Genomic DNA, 25,582 nt, shown 5'->3' with positions numbered 1-25,582 from the left:
TATGTGTATATACACATATACATCATATATGTGTATATACACATATATAGTATGCATACATATATACAAATATATACTATATATACATAGCATTTGTATTTGTAAACATGCTATGTCTATACATACATACTACTTGTGTGTATATACACATACTATTTGTATGTAATATGTATGTATGTATACATACATATGCATTTATTTGACAAGGAAAGATACAGAGATTTAGCATTTTTCAATAAACTTATGATACTTTAGGTACTTCATTCACCCTCAAGTTTTCTTTATTATTATTCTTTTTAGAGATGGGGGTCTCATGCTGTTTCTCAGGTTGGAGTGCACTGGCATCATCATAGCTTACTGTAACCTAGAACTCCTGGGCTGAAGCAATTCTCTTGTCTCAGCCTCCAGAACAGCCGGCATGTGCCACCATACCTGGATAACTTTTATTTAAAAACTTTTAGTAGAGACTGGTCTCGCTGTTTTTCCCAGGGTGGTCTCGAACTCCTGAGCTCAAGTGATGCTCTTGCCTTGGCCTTCCAAAATGTTGGGATTACAGGCATGAGTCACTGCTCCCAGCCCCAATATCTTCTTTTAAAGACAGATAAACTGAAATACTTTTCAAGGCAAGAAAAATATCCTCCAAAAATTAAAATGGAAACTAGTATGAAAATGAAGGTAAATAAATAAACATGGGGAAATATACTTGGAAATGGGTTAATCATACTACACGTGAAGTGAATCAAAGATCAAACAGTCTTAATGGAGTTCACATCATTCACTTTTAGCACATCATTTACCTTTCATGCAGTTTCAATTCTTTGACAAAAATGCATGCACAACTTATGGTAACATTGTAGTGTCACCGTACAAACAACCCAAATGTATTCATTTCTCAATGTCATGAATCAACTATGAATTAAGGTGATTCTCAATAATTATATTCTCTGGATAGATGGAAAAATGAGTATAATGATGCCTCACTTTATATTTTGATTATTTCAGTGAATTCTTGCATAAAATACTATATTTTGGAAATTCTGTAAGAAAGTGTATGGTGTAGCCAAAACAAAAAGGCACTGGATCAACTCTCAGAAGTTACTTTGCTTCTAAGTGTTCATTTATTTCTGGAATCACTTTCAGCTCTAAATCTTCTAATTTTAAATCTAAACCTCCTGTTTCCCTGATTTTAATTGCACCAAAGTAATGAACTATTGTTGTGAGTCACAAAAAATTTACTACTGGTATAATAAATTATATATAAAGAGGGAGAAAATTGATTACTTTTTAAAACTATAAAATTGAAATTTTAAATTTTAAAATGTTTTTAAAATATATAAAGTGCAAATTATTTAGCTTGAGATAATTAACTTTTGGAGTAAAATTTAAAATGGTCCAACTATAAAATTCACCAGAGCCTCATGTCACAGGGCCCCACGAACATTACTCAAAGTAATATTGGAAATGATTAAAGAGAGCTCCTCTTCTCAGGAGGTCCCTTCCCTGTCTGGCTACTTTAGAACAGCTCATTAAACATTAATGATATTCTTTTATCAGATGTTTAGTGTTATTTATTAAGTTTCAGGCTCATCTTCTATTTAAAAAAAGAACCAAATTTCAGCAAATTCTATCCTGTCTCATTTTGGTGGCCAGTGCTTCATTAGTGCCCTGAAAAAGTAAAGATTGAATTCTCAGTAACTTCAGAAGTTTCTGTTTTAATTATATTTTGTTAATGCAATAAGCAAATCAATGTTTTCATAAATCTCCATTAAAATATTTTTTCTAAAAAGTGTCCAAAGGAATCCCTGTATTAGATATGACACCTATGTTTTATTAAGTGAAAGCCATTACCATTAAATGGTAAAGAAAACGGTACTGAAAGCAAGCCTGTAATACTATAAGCATAGCACTAGGCATTTCTAGCCCCTTTAAACATCTCACTTATCCTTTCAATACTGTCATGATGTAGAAATTATTATTATCTATATTTTACATTTAAGGAATGATTAAATAATCTTCTGAAGCTATCACCATGAATACAGGATTCACAATTGAGCCTCTCTGACTCTAAAGCCTATACATCCACAATCTCTGCTCCAATGATATAATAAATTACAAAATTGCAAATGAAATTAAAACATTAATGTGTACTTCATACAGAAAAAAATTGACCTTATAATTTTTGAATTATAAATAAATATCTTTGTTTCAAATTCTTTCCCTTTGAATAGATACAAAATTATTTTTTGTATATTTATCTTATATCTAGCAACCTAACCTCATTTTCATGTTACTTGTAATGATATAAAAATTATATCCCACAGAGGGCTTTATTAGTCCTTTTCCAAAATTTACATGGTACATTCCTTTATTTTAAAAGACTGATCCTAGTCTTAGAATTTTTATTAGAAATAACTGCAAAATTCTATTAAATATCTTTTTAGTATATAATGATATAATCTACTGATATACTAAAGTATTTTTATTTGTTTTCTAAATATAGGCTACCAATATATTCTTTAAAAATCCTATTTTTTCACACATATGCTGATCTTTTCAAATACTGCTGCATGCTATTTACTAATAGCTCATGTAGGGTTCTTTTGTGCATTTAAATTTTCAAATGAGACAGAATCATCATTGTCTTTTTCTTTAAAACGTTTTAGAATATGACTTAAATTTTTAAAGTTAAAATTATGATTCTCTAAAAAATGATTAAAGTTCTCTATATTTTTCTATGGTTGGAATCGTTTAAAGAACATTGGAATATCAGTGCTACAAGCATCGTAATATTCAACTATACATCCATCTGCTCTGGTGCTTTTTTGATAACTGATCTTTAAACAGCTCTAGTATTTAAATGGCATATTACAGTTTTCTACTTTCTCTTGAAAATATTTTAGTAATTTATTTTTTTATAGGAACTCATTCCCTTCCTTTAGATGTTCATGCTTCATCAGTGCAGAGCCACGCCTAATATTCTACTAAATTTCTTTTAACCTTTCTTGCTTCTGGAGTTACTTCTGCTTTCTCATTTATAATTTTACATATTCTTTCTTTATATATTTTCCATAATTTGTGCCTCAAGGGGTTTATGTTGGCCATTTCAAAGAATAATCCAATTTTGCATTTATTTAATCATTTTTGCATTTGCATTCTATTCTAGCAATTCCAGTTTTCATTGTTACTAAATTCTGTTTTCCTAGTTTCTTTTGATGCTCTTTTTCTAATTCCTTTAGATTCACAGTTTATTTTTTATCTGTTTTCTTTCTTCAAAGCTCTCTAAAGCTAAAATTCTATACTGATCATAGCTTTTACTGGATGTGTCTATTTTGTTAGGAAGGGATCTTCTTTTCCATTAACTCATATATAGTTTGTAATTTCCCTTTGGTTCTAAGAGTTATCTAAGAGTGTTTCTTAATGTCCTAATTTTTTGTTTTAGTTTTGTAATAAAGTTGCCTAATAAATTGTGTTAGTTTTCTAATAAAGTCTCTTAATACAGAATGTGACCTGTTGAAATGCCTTCCTTTTTTGAATTTACAAACAGTTCAGATACTTTCAAAGACTAAACTTCCTAAAATGAATCCCTTCTCATTAGCAGTTTCATAATTTTAATAATGTGGTTTCTCCAAAAGGAATCTTGCCATTTCAACATTATAAAATAAGTGTATAGGACTCATATATATATATATCATTATTGACATAAGGTAAGGTTTTGTGGGATACTTTAAATACTCATCAACAGTAAATTCCTAATGTCATTTTTCTCATGACAGTGAAAGAATTTTACTCAGAACCCCATAACTTCTGTTTTTCACTTCATCCCTTATCCATCCTTACTAGAAACTGTGGGATAGCGATGGACATACTGTATCATTGCATATTGCTATGAATTTCGTTCAATTCATAAAGTTGTGTATGTGTTTGATACAACAGGGGCCTTAGTTTGGTTCCCTCTCACAGTTCCACAGTTTGCTTTAAATGTTGAGTATGAAGTTTATAGCTAATATTTCCTTATCTCTTCTTTCTTATTCATAAGTCCTTTAAGGGTCAACAGTCACATCAGTGCTATCATGAAGGTTTAATTCCAAGGGAAGAATTGGTTAGTATTGATAATACAGCCACGTATTGTAGGGAAGTAATATCATATGGAAAATCCCATCTTAAAATTCACATATTTAATTTTTTTAAATCAGTATAGAATACTAGGAGGAAATATAAAGCACATAGATAGGAGACTGGAAGGATGTTAAGACTACTTACAGTGCCAAATCTCTGCATGAAATTGAAGAGAAGTTTTAAGCATTCTACTGTATTGTGTGAACAAATATAAATTAGTCACTTCACTGTCCTTAATTTGAGAAAATATTTTAATGCATTGTTTTTGTCTGCAACAGAAGGACTTTAGATAATTGGACTAAAAGATACACGAAAAAGACTTTTTTTTTTTTTTTTTTTGAGATGGAGTCTCGCTCTGTCGCCCAGGCTGGAGTGGCATGATCTCAGCTCACTGCAACCTCTGCCTCCTGGGTTCAAGTGACTCTCCTGCCTCAGCCTCCTGAGCAGCTGTGTTTACAGGCATGCACCACCATGCCTGGATAATTTTTGTAATTTTAGTAGAGACTGGGTTTTGCCATGTTCACCAGGCTAATCTCAAACTCCTGACTTCAAAGGATCTTCTTCCCTCAGCCTCCCAAAGTGCTGGGATTACAGGCATGAGCCATCACTCCCAGTCAAAAATGATTTTTAATTATCATCTTAGATGTGCTATTATTTAGATAAGCTAAACTCAAGGGTAAAATATAAGTATATAAATTTTAATACATAAGGCTATATAAGTGTAATATTGTGCTAGCCCATGCTATCCTTCTCATAAATTATACAGTATTAGGTTTATGACTAGCATGAGCCTGAATATATAGCCATCAAACAGGAAAAATAGAAGCTACATTTACTCAACGTTTGTTTTATACCAGGTGCTGTATTCTAATATTTTCTTTCATTTAATCTGTATGATAAGGATTAAATATACTTATAGGTACTCTGAAGTGCAAACTCCAAGGCTCGGAAAAGGTCACTCACTTTTTAACTGATCTGGCAGAAGTTATCTTTTGGACCAGATTGTTGTGACTCCAACATATCTCCTAAGCCAGTCTTTCTCAAGCTATCTATGATGAAAGGCTACATTTTTATTATTCCAATATCTCACAGACCAATATTTTGTAAAACGCAACATAATGAATAATTTTAAAAATTAAACATATACAATTATAAGTACATATTTTATATTTAGGTTCAGCAGACAAAAAATTACTCTGTCAAATTCCTATAAAAATTTCAAGTGTTTATCCTTAATTTTGTTCTTACTGCAGACCATTAAAAATTCATGAATCAACCCTAGGCCACAGGGTACAGTCTGAGTAGGTGGCCAACATATTTCCTATGAGTATTAGGTGAGCATTTCAATATTAGGTGTTTCTTACAAAAATTTTCATAGAAGATTAACAAGAGTCATGACTGAATGAAAAATATGCATGAATCTCATAAAATGTTCTCCAATTACATACAAAGATGTCCACATTCTAATCCCTGGAATTTGCGAATGTGTTACCTGAAATGGCAAAAGGGACTTTGCAGATGTGCTTATTAGGTTAAGGATGTCAAGATGGAGAGATTATCCTGGAATATATGAGTGAGCCCAATGTAATAACAAGGGTCTTCATAAGAGAGAAGCAGTAGAGTTAAGATTCAACGAAGGAAATATAACAGTTTAAGCTGAAATCAGAGAGATTTGAAGCATTGTGCTGCTGGCTCTAAAATGGAAGAAGGTGATGCAAACAAGGAATGCAGGTGGACTGCAGACGCAGAAACAGGCAAGGAACTAGATGCTTCCCCTAGAGCCACACTGGTCTTAGAACTTCTCACCCCCAGGACTACAAAATAAATGTGTTTTATATTAAGCTAATACATTTGTGAAAATTTGTTATAGCAGCATTTGGAAACTAACACAGATGTTGGTACTTGGAAGTGGGGCACTGCTAGTAACAAATACCTAAAAATGTAGACAGTGGCTTTGGAATTGATAATGAGAAGAGGCTGGAAGAATTTTGAGAAGCATAATACAAAAATTATAGATCTCCTTGAACAGACTGTTATTAAAAACAAAGATTTGGTTAAAGGCTCTGCTGGTGCAGACTCAGGAGGAAGTGAGGAGCATGGTAGAGAAAACCTTTAACTTCTTGGGGAATATCTAAGTTGCCATAAATAGACCGTTGGTAAAAATGCAGACATTGAAGGAGATGCTGGTGAGGCCTCAGAAGCAAATGAGAAACATGTTATTGGAAATTGGAGAAAAAGAATCTTTGTTTTATAGTGGCAGAAAGTTCAGCTGGACTGATTCCTACAATTATGTGGAAGTCAGAATTACAAGTGATGAAGTTACATATTTAGCTGAGGAGATTTCTAAGCAAAGTGTTGAAAGAGTGGCCTGGTTTCTTCTTGCTGTTTATAGTGAAATGTGAGAGGAAAAAGATGAATAAAGGGAATAACAATTAAGTCAAAAAAGACCAGGACTTGATGATTGGGAAAACTGTTAACCTATGAAGACTTCAAAAGGCTAAAATTAGGAGATGTGTTTTCAAGAAAGCATACTTGGAGAGAAAGCCAATTTTATGTCTGGATAACATTTTGCTAGAGACTTATAAGGATTAAAAGGTCTGAGTGAAAGCAGGGCTCTTTGAAGTGATTAGGCATGTGTTCACGGATCCCCTCAGCCACTTCAACAGAGGCCAAAAATGGAGTTGAAATTATTCAAGAAAGATCTGTAGAGGAGCCTGTTTTTCTAATGGAGTGAATCCTAGATATGTACACAGGAAAATCACAATGTTCTTGAGAATCCTACAACGGTGGTAACACCATCAGCTTGGACTGAAATAGGCAGAAAAGGGATGAAATGCAAGAAGGCTGACAGACACTCAAAATTCTACAGGTAGGAGATGGCTGACAAGAATACCTGGTTGAAAATATGTGCAATCCTTCATGAAAATGAAGAAATAATTCTGGACTAGGCCCAGAGAGCAGATTCAAGCCACAGAGGATTATTCACAGGCCTTGAAATCTAATGGAATTTTCCCATGTAGGTTTCTACATTTCTTGAGACTGGTAACTCCTTTTTCCTTTCACTTTATCCCTTTTTATGTAGGAATGTCTGTAACTGTTATCCTATGCCTGTTCCTCCATTGCATTTGGGAACATATAATTTGTTTTGTAGTTTCACAGCTCCACAGATGGAGAGGAACTCTGCTCAAGGACAGATTATAAACAGATCCTTAGCCATACCTAATTTAAATAATTTGGATAATGAGATTTGGGACTTTTAAGCTGATTAAATTTAGATGACATTTTGAACTTGAGTTGATGCTATGATTGACTGAGACTTTTGGAGACCTGAGAATGTGGTGAAATGTGTTTTGCATGAAGGAAGGATCTCAATCTTTGGGAGCCAGAGGGCAAATTATGGCAGATTGAATCACGGTCCTCAAAGTAACTCCATCCTAATCCCCGAAAACTGTAAATATGTTACCTTAAATGGCAATAGGAACCTTTTTGGATGTGATTGGGTTAAGGATCTTGAGATGGGAGGATTTTTCTGTAGTATTTGGGTGGACCAAACATAATCAAAAGGGTCCTTAAAGGACGGAAGTAGGAGAGACCATTTTCAGAGATGGGATGCAAGGACAGAAGCAAAGGTCAGAGTGCAAGAGAAATCTGAAGATGCTACATTGCTGGCTTTGAATATAGAGAAAGGGGTCAAAGAAGTGACATAGTTTCTAGAAGCTGGGAAAAGCAAGAAAATAGATTTTCTTCTAGAGGTTCCAGAAGGAATGTAACCCAACCAATACCTTGACTAGGACATTTGACCTCTAGAATAATACATTTGTGCTGCTTCAAGCCACTAAGTAGATGGGAATTTGTTATAGCAGCCACAGGACAATACAAATGCCTCTAACTATTATAATTTGGGTAAAAATATTCACATACCAGGAATCTCAGAGTTAAAATAGCAAAGAGTATGCTTAACAAGACACTAAAAATTAACTTATAACACTTAAAAATCCTGATGATATTTTTCTGTTGATAGTTATCTTGTGGAAATGTGACAACTGTGACAACACAAAAATGGAACATCTCATCACTCCGAGAGGATGAATTCTGCTTTGTAAACTGAAAGAAAAGTAATTCAATAAATATAGATTGCTGTTGTATAGTCAACACAGTTTTTCCTAACGGTGCATTAGCATCTGAAAGTGCAGGAGGAATGGTTTATTTAGACTTTGAATCCATTACCATAAATGAGGGCCCCCTTCACCAAGGACCCCTCTTCAATTATCTCATCAACTTAATTTCAAAAATCATACGAATAGTTTTTAAAAGCCACTTCAAATGTTATAGGGCAATGAGATTGCCCATAGTTCAGGCAGTAATATGTATTCAGTAATTGGAATTATGGCATGATTTATTCTCTTTTAAGGATGTCTAAGTTCTTTTAAGAGTCAGGATATAATCACAATAGAAACACACATATAACAAAGTGGTTTCAAAACATCCCTTACCTGTGTAACAAGTGGCTCCAACAGCCTTTCCACTGTCAGTGTCCGGATTTCCAAACTTTTGGGGTCCCATTTCAGAATGATAGGTGAAGTTGCCGAAGTCATGCTCCCTGTGGGAACACGTTATCAGTTAGAAATAATGATCTTGGAAATAAATTGTAACTTTGGTCATTCAAAACAAGTAAATCACTGAAACTTAGAACATACTGGAAATAGCATCTCTGGTCCAACCTGGTCAAATTAGAGATGGGAAAACCAGACCAGTACACTGTGAGGTGGCAATTTTGGAATCAGATTAAAAACTGAGGTCTCCTCAGCATACTGGTGTATTTTAGGCCCGCTTCTGGGACCCAATAGCCACTGAAATATTTCATTTACTCAACAGTGAGCATGCATACTTATCTGCTATATACTGCAAAAGATTTTGGTCTTGCCCTCAAGTAGCTAAAGGTTTAAAGTTAGAGACCGCCAAATATGGGAACAATTAGGTCTCACTGTGACACATGTTGTGATTAAGAAACACAGAGAGGACTATGGGAGAGGTGAGGAAGGGACATCGATGTCAGTCTGGAGAGAACAACAAAGGATAGCAGGAAGCAAAGTAAATCCATCAATGATTACTAGATGTAAGAACCCCTTTAAAACAAAAGACTACTTTTTTCTTCACATCACAACTGACCCCTGAGAATATCATACTCCTTGGGGCAAGAGTTTCAGTCTTTTAAATAAGAAAGACATCTTGCAAACTAAGTGCCAATGGTTCTAAAAATTATCTGCTACTATTTACATGCTCTCTGATTATTCACTACATTTACATTCTTGTCCCATAAAATCAGTGACTGATAAGGTTATTTATTTCACTCTAAAGCAATCCTCTCTTACCTAAGAACCACTGACATGCAGATAGCAGTCTCCACATAACAAGCAAAAAATTACAGTTCTAGACCATCCCCCCCCCAAAAAAAAATTATACATTCTATCAAGTGTGTGTTTCTTTCATCAAGAAATTGCTAAATACATTCTGACATCTAACTACTGGACAAGCAACCTTAGATTGTACAAACTGAATCTGAATCACTTGTCTTAATACCAACATAAATCAAAATGTCCCTGTCTGTTCTTTTATTCTGAACCAATGTCCCCATTCAATTCCATCCTTATAAACCAATATAGATGATTATTTCTACTAGAATTAACACAACAAAGGTCTATCACAATAGGCACTAGTAGAAATGTGCCTCTTTACTGGCTCTCCTACAGCTAAGGCTTTTGCAAATAGACCCAACCAATTTGCTTTAAAAAAAAAAAAAAAGAAGAGGCAAAGACACAGTGTGCTGGTATTTTAACTCTCTCCAAATGCCATGTTTTAAATAAACTAAGCATAGCAATCCAACCATACAGACCGATTTAGATTTGGGTTTCTTCATCACAACAATAGTTGGCACCGACATGCTGCCTGTCCTCCAAAAACCTAAAAACACTTTACACACTTTCCATTCACACTACCAGCTGCCACAAAGCAGCTCTGTCATATACAGAATTCTGCGTCTGGGCAACACACCTTCTCATGCCATAGAAGGATAAAGATGCCGGATGCTTCCTGCAGACACTGGGATACCTTCATCCCTACTGAAGCCAGAACTACCTACATAATCTTAGTCCAGTACTTATGATACAGCTATTCCAAGTTTCTGGAGAAGTTCCCTGAGAACCTTTTTCAAACTCTGATGGAATCACAAGTGGCATAATAATGATGATGAACAAGGAAGTTCTGTAGGAAAGCTGGATACTCAGTCGTGAAATCATTGTAACATGATAGTGACAGGTACTGGGTAAGACTGCATAGAGAATTTCCTAACATGAACACGCTTGTAGACATACGCTGATAGATCAAGGAAGGCACATAATATTACAGCTCTTCCATTATGTAACTTTTAAAACATGACACAAAAATGTTGGGGAAATCACAACAGAGACATTAATCTAGCATGCATCAAGCAGAAGTGAGGGATACTCCTCAAACAAAGATCTCAAGCCAACTATGAGCCAAGAAGCAAGAGTTAATTAGGGCCTTCAGTCCTGAAGGTCACAGAGCCCTTATAAATCTAAAAATAAAAGAATAATAGTGCCCAGACAAATCATTCAAATTTTATTCCTTTGAGGATCAATCTTTTCAGTCATTTCTTGTGACAATGGTAAAATTCAATAGCAAAGAAAAGGTTACACGGTACTAATTTGTTGAAGTGGAAAAATAAGTCATAGAAACTTTAAATGCTGTTTTCCATCCATGCTGTTTCTGATACACTTGAGACTAAAACCAGGAATTCTGTCTCTACCCCATAATCTTTTCACTGTTTGGTTTACTAACCACATTAGCAACAAACAAAAGGAGTAGTGGTGGGGACTGCAAAATCCCCACCTCTAAACCCACGATGTTGATATGTAAGATTCCCCTTGAGTTGCCTGAAAGGGGCATTTTAGCTTCATATCAGCTATTGAGCACAAGGTAAGAAGCTCCCCTGCCTGTGATACTTCAGCTGGTATCATCTTTACAGTTTGCTGTTTCTAGAAAATGTGTTCTCGTCCTGCTATGCCCTGCTACTTTCAAAATATTTGATTGCTTTCCGCTGTCTGTGTTAGACCTTGTAGTAGGAACAGTTTCCTTACAAAAGCCTTGGCCAATTGGAATTGCACGAAAACAGAAAAAAAAGGTTCTATTCCAAGATAGTAATCATAACCATAATCTTCTAGATTCACTCATTAATGATCTTTGCCTCCAGTGTTAAATTATGAACAAATTAGGGCATAGAAGGCAAAATGAGTCAAGCATCTCTAGAGCAAAAAGGGAGGCAATGGTAGTCAGAAAATAGGAATTGATGACTTGGTATGTGGCCCCTCTGACAAGCACACACAATAAGGTGACTCCTAACTGAGATGTCATCCCACATGAAATATATTCAATATTTATGAATTAGGAAGGACAGAGAAAAATGCATAGGCGTTTGAGGTAGATTGGAGGATTTTTCAGCAAATAGTCATTTCCTTCCCATCCTCACCTCCATGAGAAGAGAGTATTTTCCTATTCCATTGCTACTGGGCTCTGGCTAAAGGAATGTTAAGAAATATGATGTGAGTAGACATTTGGAATGTGCTTACTTAGTTGGGCTTCTCCTCTATGCTACTGCCTTCTGCCATAAGAGTCAAATATAATCTACTGGTCCAAAAAGAAAGAAAGACACATGGAGCACACCTGAATCCGAGCTGGCGCTGGAGCCAAGCACAGCTAAGGTAAGCCTAGTCAGCCAACTCTCAACCAAGCCATCAACACATGACCAAGAAGTAAATGCCTGCTGTTGTATATTGCATGCCATTGAGATTTTGCCATTAACTACTAATCAGCAATAGCTAACACAATGGTATCAAATAGACTTTTGTTTAATTGAAGCTCTGCAATTTATCAACTCTGTGATATTGTCCAATTGCCTGCCCTTTCTGAGTTCCAGTTTCCTCAAATGAAAAATCAGGATAATAAGGATTGTATAGGCTTATTGTGAGGATTAAATAAGTTAATGGATAGAAAGCATGCTAACATTTCTGGAATATTTGTTATTATTGTTATGTTGTCATTATTTTCCCAAATTTAAATTTCCTTTTTTTTTTTTTTTTGCAATTCTTTATCTCTGAATTAACAGGTAAACACTCATTAAAATAGAGATCCAGATTTGCACTCCTTTGTGTGGAACAACCAAATTGACACAAACAAGAAAACAAGAGAACAAATCAAGTGTGCAGTCTCACGAGCCCTTCATCTTTCTGAGGATAAAATGATATATAGTCTCAATTCCATCTGTGCAATTAATACAGTCTGTTTGCCCACAAAAGGAAATTTACATAAAGCAAATAAATTTCTTCTCACTGATTTGAATTCAAAGTAAAAAATCGTATTTTACTTACCTTTGGTAGAGAGAATACAGACTGGATACAGTCAAAGAGTGAAAAACAAGATTGTAAATAACAAAAGACAACAAGATTATCTTCTTCCATACAGCAAGCACAGTGTTACAAACCTATGAGAAAGCTCCCAGAATTTTAATTTCTGAGAAGAGTTTCTTCATGAAAAGTTTCAGCTGGGCACAGTGGCTCATGCCTGTAATCTCAGCACTTTGGGAGGCCGCAGTGAGTGGATTGCTTTAGCCCAGAAGTTTGAGACCAGCCTGGACAACATAGTGAGACCCAATATCTACAAAAAATACAAAAATTAGGTGGGCATGGTGGCATAATATTGTAGTCCCAGCTACTCAGGAGGCTGAGGTGGGAGGATCACCTGAGCCCAGGGAGGTTGAGGCTTCAGTGAGTCATGATTGTGCCACTGCACTCCAGCCTGAGCAACAGAATGAGATCTTTTCTCCAAAATAAATAAATAAATAAAATAAAGAAGACAGAAAGAAAAGTTTTAAATTGTGTATCCATGTAAGGTAATAATATAGCCCACCTGGTAATACTTTAATTTCATATTCTTTCTGTGGTGGTAAGAGAGAGGCACAGGCCAGGATGCTAGCAGCCATTTGTCACTCATAATAGAAAATACAAAACCTGACAGAAAAGAAAAGTCAAAGTAAAATGAGCTCCTCTATGAAGCAACTAAGGATTAAGGGGCTTATTTCCTTGGAAAGTGTCCTGATAAGTAGAAACGGCCTCGAGTTCCCATACCCCAAGGAATGCCTTCAAATGCCAGATATGTTAATGTAATGCATCATTCACTGCAGAAATTCCCCTTTTCAAACCTTCCTGGAAAATGTCTTTGGAATTCTCTGCCTCACCTTTCTAAGTTATCTCCATTCTTTCTACTGTTGTTTCACATCGCGATAGTCCAGGATGCTTTCCAGTTGCCGGAGGGACCACCCAAACCTGCTTTCTCTCCACGAAGCTCCAGCTTCAGATTCTCCTCATGATTTTTTTTTCTTCACCAATACTGAGCACTACTGCCATCAAACTCCATGAAGCTTTATATGATAGGCTAGCTTTAGTTGATACAAATTCATAAGTTAACGACTAACAATGCCTGTCATTATCAGAGAGCTGTGGAGATCATTCACCTGCCTCTGCATGTATGATGTTGAGTCAGTTACATTACCAAAGCTTCAGTTTCATTGTTTGTAAAACAAGGATGGTGATAGCATTATATTATTAAAAGATTTGTTCTGCAAATCAGTGAAATAATTGCACATGCATAAGTGATGGTTTTTCTTCTTTGCAATGTTGTCTACATGAGTTATCATCCTAACCCTCAAGACACCAACTGGGGTAGGGATGCCACTGGAAAATCTCACAAGACAAGATGCCTGAAAAAACAGATTTACTGAGAAAGGGAGAGAGATGAGATAAGGTGAATTTTCTAAATTTCCTCAGCATTTCAAGAATCAAGTCTGAAAACCCTGAATTGCTTTTTTTCTGCCTTTTTTATATTTATTTCTTTAAATTTCTCCCCTATTTAGGGTAGTTGGCAGGTATTATTAGTACCGAGTCTCCTGTACATTAAATTGCTTTTTCCATGAGTAAAATAATATGGACTAATGAGCTTTTACTATTATCTCCCATTTATCAATGAGGGAACTACAGTATAAAACAGTTAAGAAAGTTGCTCATGGTCATAAAACTTGAACCTTGGCTGGGTGCGATTGCTCATGTCTGTAATCCCAGTTCTTTGGGAGGCTGAGGTGGGAAGATTGCTTGAGTCCAGATGTTTGAGACTAGTCTGGGCAACAATGAGGAAACCCCATCTCTACAAAAAAACAATACAAAAATCAGCCGGGCGTAGTGGCGTGCACCTGTAGTCCTACCTACTCCAGAGGCTGAAGTGGGAAGATGGCCTGAGCCCAGGAGGCAGGAGCTGCAGTGAGCCGAGATCATGCCATTGCACTCCAGTCTGGGTGTTAGAGTAAAACCTCAACTCACCTCAAAAAAAAAAAAAAAAAAAAAAAAAAAAAAAAAAAAAAAAAAAAACTTGAACTTAAATTGTCTTGACTTCAGAGTTTATGCTCAAAACCACTCTGGCGTACTGCTTCTAGAGAAAAATCCCAAGGCTTAGTTACACCATGGAGCTTCTCAATCATGGGAGGAAATAGAGGTAAGGACACAAATTAAAAAAATGAGGAGCCAGCCATTTCTGGAGAATGAGAGAAGAGGCAAGAGAGAGATATAAAAATGTTAGACTAGATGAGGGAGACACCAACAGCAGGTGTTCTAATACATGCATGGGGCTCATGGGCAATGTGGCTGCTTTTCCTGGTGAGACAGAGCAGGTCTAGAGGTCAGTTTCCCCAAGTTGCCACTGGTCTTACGTGGTGAGAGTAGGATGCTGGCTATAAAGCTGGGTCAGCTAATGAGCAACACAGGGGCCTGGTAAAGTCAAGAGAAGGACTTGTGAGGTGTAATACAAAGTAGACAAAATTTTGGCCCAGTGACCTCAGCGCCCTTGTGTTATGCTTGTAAATATCTTATATTACATGATCAAGGGGATTTTACAGATGTGATCAAGGTTACCAATCAGTAGCCTTTAAAATAGGGAAATTATCCCAAAGTATCTGGGTAGAACCAATGTAATCACATGAGCCCTTAAAAAGCGGATCTTTTGGCCGGGCACGGTGGCTCACGCCTGTAATCCCAGCACTTTGGAAGACTGAGGTGGGAGGATCACGAGGTCAGGAGTTCAAGACCAGCCTGGCCAACATGTTGAAACCCCATCTCTACTAAAGATACAAAAAAATTAGCCAGGTGTGGTGGTGTGGTGGCCACCTGTAACCCCAGCTACTCGGGAGGCTGAGGCAGGAGAATTGTTTGAACCCAGTAGGCGGAGGTTGCAGTGAGCCAAAATCATGCCATTGCATTCCAGCCTGGGTGACAGGGTGAAACTCCATCTCAAAAAAAAAAAAAAAAAAAAAAAAAATCAGATCATTCTCCTGGCTATCGGTGGAAGAGAACATGATAGAGATACAGCAGAAAAGGATGTAGGCTGGGTAGGGCTAAGGGAAAAGGCAGAGGGATTTGAATTGAGAAAAACTTAACCTAGTTGCTAGAGGGACCACATAAAAAGCATGGAAAAGAATATGGGTGGCCTCTGGGAGCTGAATGAGTTCTGACTGAAAGTCAGCAAAGAAATGAGGGTCTCAGTTCCACAATCACATGGAACTGAATTCAGTCACCAACCTAAATGAGGTGAGAAATGAATTCTTCCCCAGAGCCTCCAGTAAGGAACACAGCTGTATCAGGTTACCAAGTTACTTGATGTTTATCAAGTTAAACGTACTAAGTTTGTGGTAACTTTTTTTACTGCAGCAATAGGAAACAAATACAAATAGTTCTCAGATTTGTGTGTCCATGACAATCACCTAGAGGCCATGCTAAAACACAACTTCTGGGACCCACCCCAAGAGTTTCTGATTCATTAGGTCTGGGGTGGGTTGGAGAATTTTCATTTGTGACAAGTTTCCAGAGGATGCTGCTGCTGCTGGTTCAGGAATGACGCTTTAAGAACTACTGCTGTAATCAGGAACCATCACCACACATGCCAGTGGGGAAGTAGTTATCAGGAAGATATGATATATCTCTGCTCAGACCAGATGACCAGTAGGAACAACATCTCTTTATTTGGGGACCATAAAACTAAGTCTTCCAACTTCCATATATGTTATCTGAACTATGACAGTGGTTCTAATTTCTGTTGATATTTTTTTGAGATGGAACCTTGCTCTGTCACCAGGCTGGAGTGAAGTGATGCGATCTAGGCTCACTGCAACCTCCTCCTCCCCAATTCAAGCTATTCTCCTGCCTCAGCCTCCCAAGCAGCTGGGACTACAGGTGTGCACCACCACGCCCAGCTAATTTTTTTTTATTTTTAGTAGAGGCAGGGTTTCACCATGTTGGCCAGCATGGTCTCGATCTCTTGACCTCGTGATGTGCCCGCTTCGGCCTCTCAAAGTGCTGGGATTACAGCCATAGCCACCAGGCCCGGCCTGTTAATTATATTTTTAAAGTACCTCTAGGATGTGGATACTCTATTGTAAGAGGGGCTATTCTGGAGCTGAAGAGAGTATCTGTGTGTATGTGTATGTGAAGATAGGAGCAGAAGTTAAGGAATGAAAAACAGGAGAAATCTTTTGTTTATTATCTACATATCTCTAGAAAGTAGGCATCCTGGCTCCCACGAGAATACACTCTGCCATGACAATACCACGTCCAAATGGAGGTGGGGGGAGAATGGCATTTGTCATACTTCCTGGTGCTACCATGTGTATGAAAATCGCCTGCTCTGGTGGCCAAACTATGGGAAAGCCTGCATCGTATCTTCCTCCATTAACTCTGCTCAATTCAAGCTCATTTCCCCTAACTTTGACTATAATGAGGTAGTATATCACCCATCACTATTCTTTAAATAATAACCATTCAAAGCTCTGGCTCAGTGAACTGAGAAGTGACCCAAGATGCAAGCTGCTGCTGTAATTACAGGATCTGTCACCCCTTTTATTCAAAATTGAAGTGATATGCAATGTCTAAGTAGTTTTTGCAATTTGCAGTGAAGGCAGGGTGGGGTGCGGGTATCTGCTATTGCTAAAGTGTAGTTCAGCACTTTCCTCAAATATTACAATGTTTGCAAGACCTCTATTCTTGGTAAACCCATACCTTTTAACAAAACACTCAAATGCTGATGAACAAAAATATCATTCTAATAATTCGAAAATATTACTGTAATAATAATCAATGTCAAAGCATAAATGCATATCCTTTTCAGAATCTCCTTTTTCTTCTACCCAAATAAACAAAATGTTACCAAAAATATATAAACGAAGAAAGCTCCAAAGCCTCAAGTCCTTCAAGGTGGTAAGTTGAGACTAATAATATGTGGCCTAGAGTTTGCTGATTAAAAAGAAATAACCATGTCTATATCTCACTGAAATGGGTTTTTATACTTGCAATAGCACACTCATAAAATTGAATACTATGTGCCAATTTTATAGAAATTCACCGCTCCTGGAGTATGCTAATAGAAAGTCAGTAATTTGAAATTGAAAATAAAATTTAGTATCTGTCAAATTCATTTCTTTGCTTTTCACTGCATTCATAGTCTTATCATTTTACTTCATTTTGGAAACATACACAGACTCAGTCTACTCCTAAATTATGGGTTGTTTACCACTTGAGTGTGAACCTATGTGATATCCAGGTAAGTAGGACTTACTCTATATGCCATGCGAGGTATCCAGTGTCCCATCAAGGACTCAAGTTGTCTAAATGAAATTTCTTAACTAAAGGTTAACATTTTTCAACTTGCTTATTATCCTTCAGCAACACAATTCATATTTGGACAGTAGATTCCAACAACTGAAAATCAGAACTGTTAGTATTCCAGGTAACATATCTTGAGGAATTATCTTTATAGTCCAAAAGTAACTAAATTATTTGATAGGAACATAGCTTCTTTGGCAATTAATTTATTCTTTGTTCTTCTGCCTATAAATTAGAATTTCATATGCATTAACTACATATCTCAAATCTTCATCAGAATCTCATTTCATATTTAGATTATAGCAAAATAGCTATCAAACTGCCTTCCTTTAGTCTCACTGTATAATTTAGCCCAAAGTAATTATCCTAAACATTGCTTTTCTAGAAAACCAAAACAACCGCTTAATTCGCTTTTCCAACAAGCCCCAGTTCCTCTTTGTAACCAGGCAGATATTCCATTTTCTGATCCTGCTCTATTGGATCTTATCTCTTTAACAAAAGTCTTCTGCTCTGATCAGGCTACATTACAACACATGGTTCATGCCTCTTCCTAAAGTTTCTACCTAGGGCACCTTCCTTCTCATCCTCCAATATCCAAATACTGACATCTTCAACCTGCACCTTCTTCATAATCCCTGTATTTACAGTCAGTAACAGAAGATCTTAACATTTTTCTTAACTGGCTCATTAAGAAATTGACATTAGTTTGACATAACCCACCAGGTTATAAACTCATTATGACATAAATTCAGTTTTTCATTTATTTTCTCTCATCTGTAGGATAGAGTAGAGAGTTATGCCCTTCATAAATGTTGATTAAATGTGAACTTATGACATATCCAAATATTTATCTGTACTTTTCAATTATCAATTCTTTATCTTTTCAATTGTGGGGCTATTTCCTAGAGAATAATAGCTTTTAAAATATCTTTCAGATATAATTTTAGACATATTCTTTGTTCAGTACTTCCCCAGACCCTGAAAACACATGACATTTTGGTATTATTTAGAGAACATAATTTATATTTCAGGTTTACTTTTATTTATGTATTTCAGAAAAATGTATAGTACATATTAGAAGAGGATACTAGTTTATTTAACGTGTTAAATTGTGCCCCATTTTTGTTCAGGAAAAAGTAACTTTGAGACTAGTGATATTTGATTCAGTTCTGATTTCCACATGAGTAACTTTGGGCAAAGTATAGTAGCCCACAATGCCTCCTAGAAAGTTTTCCTTCTCATTGACTCAAATTCCATTTTGTCTTCAAAGTCCTCTCAGGTCCCAACCTCTTTACGAAGTCTCCCTGTTTACACAAGCCCTAGTGACTTTTCTTTTTTCTGAATTCCACTAGCACTTAGAATGACTACCATATAATACATGATTCGAATACAAGTTGCCTGTGCTGTTATCTATTTGATTTCCTCAAGTTAAGTTTCTAATGCATCAGGAATAGAGACTCTTCGCTTTCACAATTAGCAGTGTTGGGCATTACTCAAAATGCTATGAGTACTCATGGGTTTCATTCTTTGCCAAGTTCAAGTTTCTCTCTGTCTCTCACTCTCTCTCCCTTTCCACACACACACACACACACACACACACACACACACACACACACACAATTATAGTTAAACTAAAATGCAAATGTTCTGATGCAGAAAAGAGATTTTTTACTGAATGCACCACTTTAGTTGCTACAGACCTGGAAAATAAAGTAAGTTTTCTCCTTCAGAATGCCTTCGATATTCTCTTTTTAAAATGTAGCTTTTATTTTGTTACTAGAGTCATTTGAGTTATACTAAAACTAATCCTTTTGATCCCAACCCAAATTTCCTATAATAGTTACCACAATATAATTTGAATCCCATTCAACAAGGCGTTGAAAACCTTGAAAACCCTCAAATTATAATCAAGTCGTACAAAAGTTAATTTTTTAAAGTAATTTTCATATTGATATCTTTACTTAAAAGTTAGACAACAAATTTTAAAAGAAAAAAGCTTTTAATGAGGACTTATGTCCAAAATGCATCAGAAACTCAAACTTAGTGTCTTTAAATAATTTATATAAATAAATTTTACTTTTAATGCAAGATTCTAATGCTTCTCAATTATTTCTGTGAAAGCCTTTGATATTCTAGCAGAAAAGTGCAATCCATCCCATAATGCATTATTAAATAAAAGTTTCCTGTCTCTTCATTCAGTTATCCACCCATCATTCATTCAATGCCTATATACTAACTACCCACTGTGTGCAAGCTCCAGTTAGGTGATGTGGAAAACATTAAAGTGAATTAGACATGCTTAACATTGATTGGAGAGATGAGCTTTGTTCTGACTCATCAGATTGTAAAAGCAGTGCCCATTCACCAAGAGGGGAGCCCTCAGAGAGTGAGCTCTGCCGGGGATGGGCATCTCTGGGATCATTAAATCAGTTCATTTCAACTTGGCATTTAGATTAGGCAGTAGAGAGGTAACCAATGGCAGCTCCAAATTTTGAATGTCTTGATGGAGCCATATTAAGTAGTTTGCGCAACACAGTAAAGGGGAAATAATCAATGATCTTTTGAATTGCTGCCAGAAAAAATGCAGGAAACAAATTAACCAAGACTATGAAAAGGCATCCAAGTAACTCTAGGATGGAGAGTCAAGAAGACAAAGTAATCATGATATAAAGAAAGAAATGCAGATATTTAAGAGCTATTTTCAACAGTTAAGTGGTTATAAAGACAATTAGTACCTAAGGACTTGAATTTTCAAAGCAAGCTCTAGTGAATTATTATATTTTATTTTAAAAGTCGAAGTTAAATCCACACATGTACTGGTGTGTTAAAAAGGAATTAAGTAGCAGAAACTCATAGGGAAATTATTTAAGCCTAATAGACCTGCCTCATGCAGTTTCCTATGTCATAGACTGGCTGATTCACTGGATCTAAAGTAAACAGGTACTGCGTTGCGTCCAGTGGCAGCTACAGTAAATGGGAAATAATTCTCCTGCATTGTGTTAGCCTTGCCCCTTTCAATTGAATTATGAGTCTCGAAAAGTCATAACACATTACAGCAATTATATTTGCTTAGAAGTCTTTCACAGTGAGGATTGATATTTCAGCACAAGTTGTGTTCAGCATATATATTCCTTAGTAAATCATCTTATTAAGCTTTCAATACAGAAAATCATATGTAAAAAAGAGAAACAATAACCTAGCTTTCCTTCTGGTCATCTGTGGGATTTAATTTTGTATTTATGAGCCAAAAAGTACCTCAGGTAATATGTTTTTGTAAATGTAAAATATGAATCTACCATGGCTTTAGGAAATGCAAATGAGACCCTGTTAATTTTGTACATCTCAAGATAGTATAATCCTTTCCATTAATTTCATGATATTTACATTTCACAACAACATCGATTTCACTGAACACTATGGGCCATTGGCCAAAGTTTATTATAATTATCAATAGTTTCATGTTGCTATCATCAAGTCCTAGTATGCTGGAGTGAATGGGAGTCCTTGGTCAATCACTGAGAGTGAGAACATGTGTATAAGACAGTCATGGAGGAAGGCACTAACACATACTGAGGGCGCTGTCTAAGCAGTTACTGTTCAGGCACTTGACCTATGTTACCTTACACTATCTTCACACTGCTGTCAGGTCAATACTGATGGTATCCCAGTTTTACCCATAAGAGAACTAAAGCTTGCTTTTCCAAGGTTAATGGAACTCAACCAAAATTTGCTCCAAATCTGATTTTTTCCAAGATACAATTTAACTTCCTGAAATGTGTTCAATATGTTATTTCACGGGTGGTAAGTCTTGCGGGGCAGAACAGGCTAAGAAAATACACAGCTTTAAGAAACTTCATAGAAATATGTGGATAATAAATCTTTAATGTATTGTTTAAGGTAACTGAGTGTTTAGGGACCATTTTTGACCTTTCAGTTTGTCAGAGAAGACTAGACCTTTCTAACATGCATCTCTTGTTAACACTCTGAAGATAAAAGTGAACAGATAATGGATCTAATCCAATATGGAAGGTATTTGTTTCCTGCAAGTTCAAAAAAGCATCAAATAGCTCAACACCTGTGGGCATCAGCCATAGTCATTCTAAGGTGACCAGAATCACCTCAGGTGACACATCTACAAATGTATGAAACCATCTGTTTCTAACCTTATCTCCTTCGAATTGTCTTATTAGAAGATGTTGCTTGGTTCTTCTTTCCGGCATCCCATCCCTTCCTGCCTCCTGACTAAGGCCTCATTCCATCAATTGTTCTCTCTCTTCTGTATCCTCAATTTCACCCCTTTTCTGGCTCTTTCCAGGCAGTGGAAAGTATTGTCCAATTAAAAAAGTAAAATACAAAATAAAAAATATATATATCCTTCACCATCCTACTCCTCACTTGACATTCCATACTTCCCTTCTCCTTCATGGCCTAGCTTCTTGAAAGTGTAGTCTATAATGCCTGTTCCACTTCCTCACTACCTACTCATTCCCCATCCCACAACAATCTGGCTTCTGCCCTCGCCATTCCACTGAAATTAGCCTTGCAAAATTACAAATGATCTTCTAGTTACTTAATTCAATGGACATCATGTGATTTCCCAGCTTATATACTAAAATTAGAAAGGTGTGGAGAAGATCATCTTGGTCTCGGGGAAGAATGACAAGGAAATTTATGCAGCATCCAATATTTTTATAGTATGAACTCATTTTGTTATATATAGACATATCTGGATATAGAGAATATATTTGCATATAGAAAAAGTCTGGAAAAATACACATCAAAATTTTAACAGTAGTTATGCTGGGCGGTAGGATTTAGGGTTATTCTTAAATTATTCAAAATTATTCAAAATTATATATATTTTTCACCTCATACATTGATATATATATTCTAGTTACATAATGATCACACATTCCTTATCTAAATAAAAATCAATAAGTATATCATCCTAAAACACCCAGGGTCCTCTTTTAAAATCTTATCTTATTTGATCACATAGAAATATTTGGCAATGTTGTTGTTTCTTTTGTTTCAAGAATACCACAGTCTCCTGGTCTTGTACCCTCTTAACATCTTATTCTTAGTCCTCTTTGTACCCTCTTCTTCTAGACCCATGCCCTTCATGTTTCTGCTTTGAACTCCATCACTGTGTCTCCTCTCTCTCTGCTCTAGTGCCCGTGTGGTCTCATTTATGTCAGTGTCTTACTTTACGCTGAAAACTCCCACATCGATTTCTTTAGCTCAGCGCTCCTTCCTGGGTTCCAGCCTCCTATACACAATGAGTTACTAGGTTTCCAAGCACTTCAAAATGAACAGGCTTAAAAGTGAACTCATCTTTCTACAACGTTGGTCCAACTCCTGTGGTCATATGTTAATGAACAGTACTACTATATAACGGCCCGGTACGGTGGCTCACGCCTGTAATCCCAGCACTTGGGGAGGCCAAGGCAGGCAGATCACCTGAGGTCAGGAGCTTGAGACCAACCAGCTTGGCCAACATGTTGAAACCCCGTCTCTATTAAAAATACAAAAATTAGCTGGGTGCAGTGGCGGGCGCCTGTAATCCAGCTACTCGGGAGGGTGAGGCAGGAAAATTGCTTGAACCTGGGAGGTGGAGGTTGCAGTGAGCCGAGATCGTGCCACTACACTCCAGCCTGGGTGACAAGAGTGAAACTCCATCTCAAAAAAAGAAGAGGAAGAAGAACTATCATGTATCAAGCCCTGTCAGAAATGCAGTAGTCATTTATTTTTTATTTTTATTTTTTTTTCCGTGAGGGATTCTAGCTCTGTCGCCCAGGCTGGAGTGCAGTGGTGCGATCTTGGCTCACTGCAAGCTCTCCCTCCCAGATTCACGCCATTCCCCTGCCTCAGCCTCCCAAGTAGCTGGGACTACAGGAGCCCGCCACCAAGCCCGGCTAATTGTTTTGTATTTTTTCACTGTGTTAGTCAGGATGGTCTCGAATTCCTTTCCTTTTTCTTACCTCCTACAATAAAAAGTTCAAGCCTAATAAATTCTATCAGCACCTGAATCACAACCATCTCTTCCTTCTCTCTCCGCCACTGCTGCCTTAATCAAGGCTCTTGGCATTTCTTTTTTAGATTATTGAAACAGCCTCTTGACTGGTCATGTTGCCTTCAGTCTTACTCCCTCTAATCCCTTCTTTATCCCACAGCCATAATGGTTTTTGCAAATATGAATGACATCATGTCACTGTCCCATTGAATAGCCTCTGATGACTCACACTGCCGAATAATAAAGTTCTAAATATATTAACTGCACCCCCAGTACAGTCCCATTACTCAGTATTTGCCAATTGTGCATCTTAAGTCTTTATGAACTCTAGACCTAGTGAACTGCCAGCTGTTCTCCAAACATCCCATACTCTCCCATTCCTCTTAGCCTTTTCTTGTGTCATTCCTTCCATAGGCCTGCTTCATCCCTGTTTTCCTTACTTGACTCACTTTGGTTATGCTTTGAGACTCAACTCAGGCGTCGCTTCTTGACCTTTTCAGTGTCACCCTCGATCTTACAGGACACAATGTTTCCCTCAATTGTGCCATAAATCTCACTCTATTTTAATTGTTCGGCTCATTCTCTTTCACACTACAATACTTAGATCCTTGAGGATGGAACAGTGAATTTGATATGTTTGAATAAACACATAAGTAAATGACGGGCATTAAGGGAGTAGCCCCTTCCAAACTGAATGAACTATATGAGGGAGATGCAAAATGAGGTCTCCTGAACAAACCTATCCACAAAATAGTACAGTATCATTCTCCAAAGTCACTACAATAAATACAGCTGCATCTAAAGGTATCTGTTCAACCCCAGTACTGACAGCTTAAAGAGCTCAACATTCAGAAATAGCTCCAGGAAAAAAATCAGAACCTGAGTCAGAGCCATCCCTACTGATAAGCATAAGGTCTCTTGCAGGCATTTTGCTACAGGAATACCATGATGTAATTCAGGGAAGACAGCAAAACAAAGTGGGAAAACCAGCTTCTAGTTATATCTGTATCTCCCAGCCACCAAAATTATTCTCCTGACAAATCACCTGCTCCATCTGAAACTGTAGGGCAGCAACTTTATGCCTTAAAAGCATCCATCGGTCTTCTGTATTCCCTTTAGCACTAAAATGATTTCATCATTTCGTGAAAATGCTTTTCAGCAAATTATTTTCAACTCTTATAATATCAACCAGATTCTATACTAACTATGTATAATTAGCTGGGGTTTATTTGAGAGGTTCCTTAAGGACTGCTAAGTGATGTTTGTTAAGTAAGTTCAAACACTCTTTCATATACTGGTTTTACTGACCTCGCAGAAGGTGAGCATAGGCTCTGTGATGGTTCTTCAACAATAGAGACGGATGGCCTGTCATCAGTGGGTAGAATGTTGGTCTACACTCCTCCCTCTCCTCTGACCAAAGATAGGTGGAATGAAATGTTCCCTTGGACTACTTGGGAAACAGAGGGAAACAAATGGACTCAAATACCATCTAAGACAGAATTATATTTGAGTGTAATTTAGTTAACATGGAAAACAATGCATCTCATAGACATCCTTCTTCACTCACCTCTCAAAGCCCCCTGCTCTTTCTTACTCATGTAATCACAGCTCATTCAAATATTGGTCATCTACAGGTATGGGTTAAGGCTGAATCTGTCTCTCTAGGCTAAGGAGGAGAATC

General features: G+C 36.8%; 1 protein-coding gene across 7 annotated transcripts in view; it reads right to left on the bottom strand.

Moving 5' to 3' along the window:
• The window catches only part of CTNNA2 (catenin alpha 2), a 1,159,566-nt gene that overhangs the window by 1,011,072 nt on the left and 122,912 nt on the right, over window positions 1–25,582 (bottom strand). For 4 of the 7 annotated variants that reach the window (XM_023224974.1, XM_023224976.1, XM_023224980.1 and 1 more), the window contains exon 2: window positions 8,610–8,716. In XM_023224974.1, coding sequence (XP_023080742.1) covers window positions 8,610–8,711 — 102 coding nt within the window. In that variant the 5' untranslated portion in view covers window positions 8,712–8,716. Of the gene's footprint in view, window positions 1–8,609; window positions 8,717–25,582 lie in introns of those variants that run through there. The other 3 variants (XM_023224979.1, XM_023224973.1, XM_023224977.1) reach the window with 1 other exon arrangement.

The sequence above is a fragment of the Piliocolobus tephrosceles genome, chromosome 15 (genome assembly GCF_002776525.5).
Source record: "Piliocolobus tephrosceles isolate RC106 chromosome 15, ASM277652v3, whole genome shotgun sequence".
NCBI lineage: Eukaryota > Metazoa > Chordata > Mammalia > Primates > Cercopithecidae > Piliocolobus > Piliocolobus tephrosceles.
The sequence above is the reverse complement of the archived record's forward strand: the minus strand, read 5'-3'. Positions and strand labels throughout refer to the sequence as shown.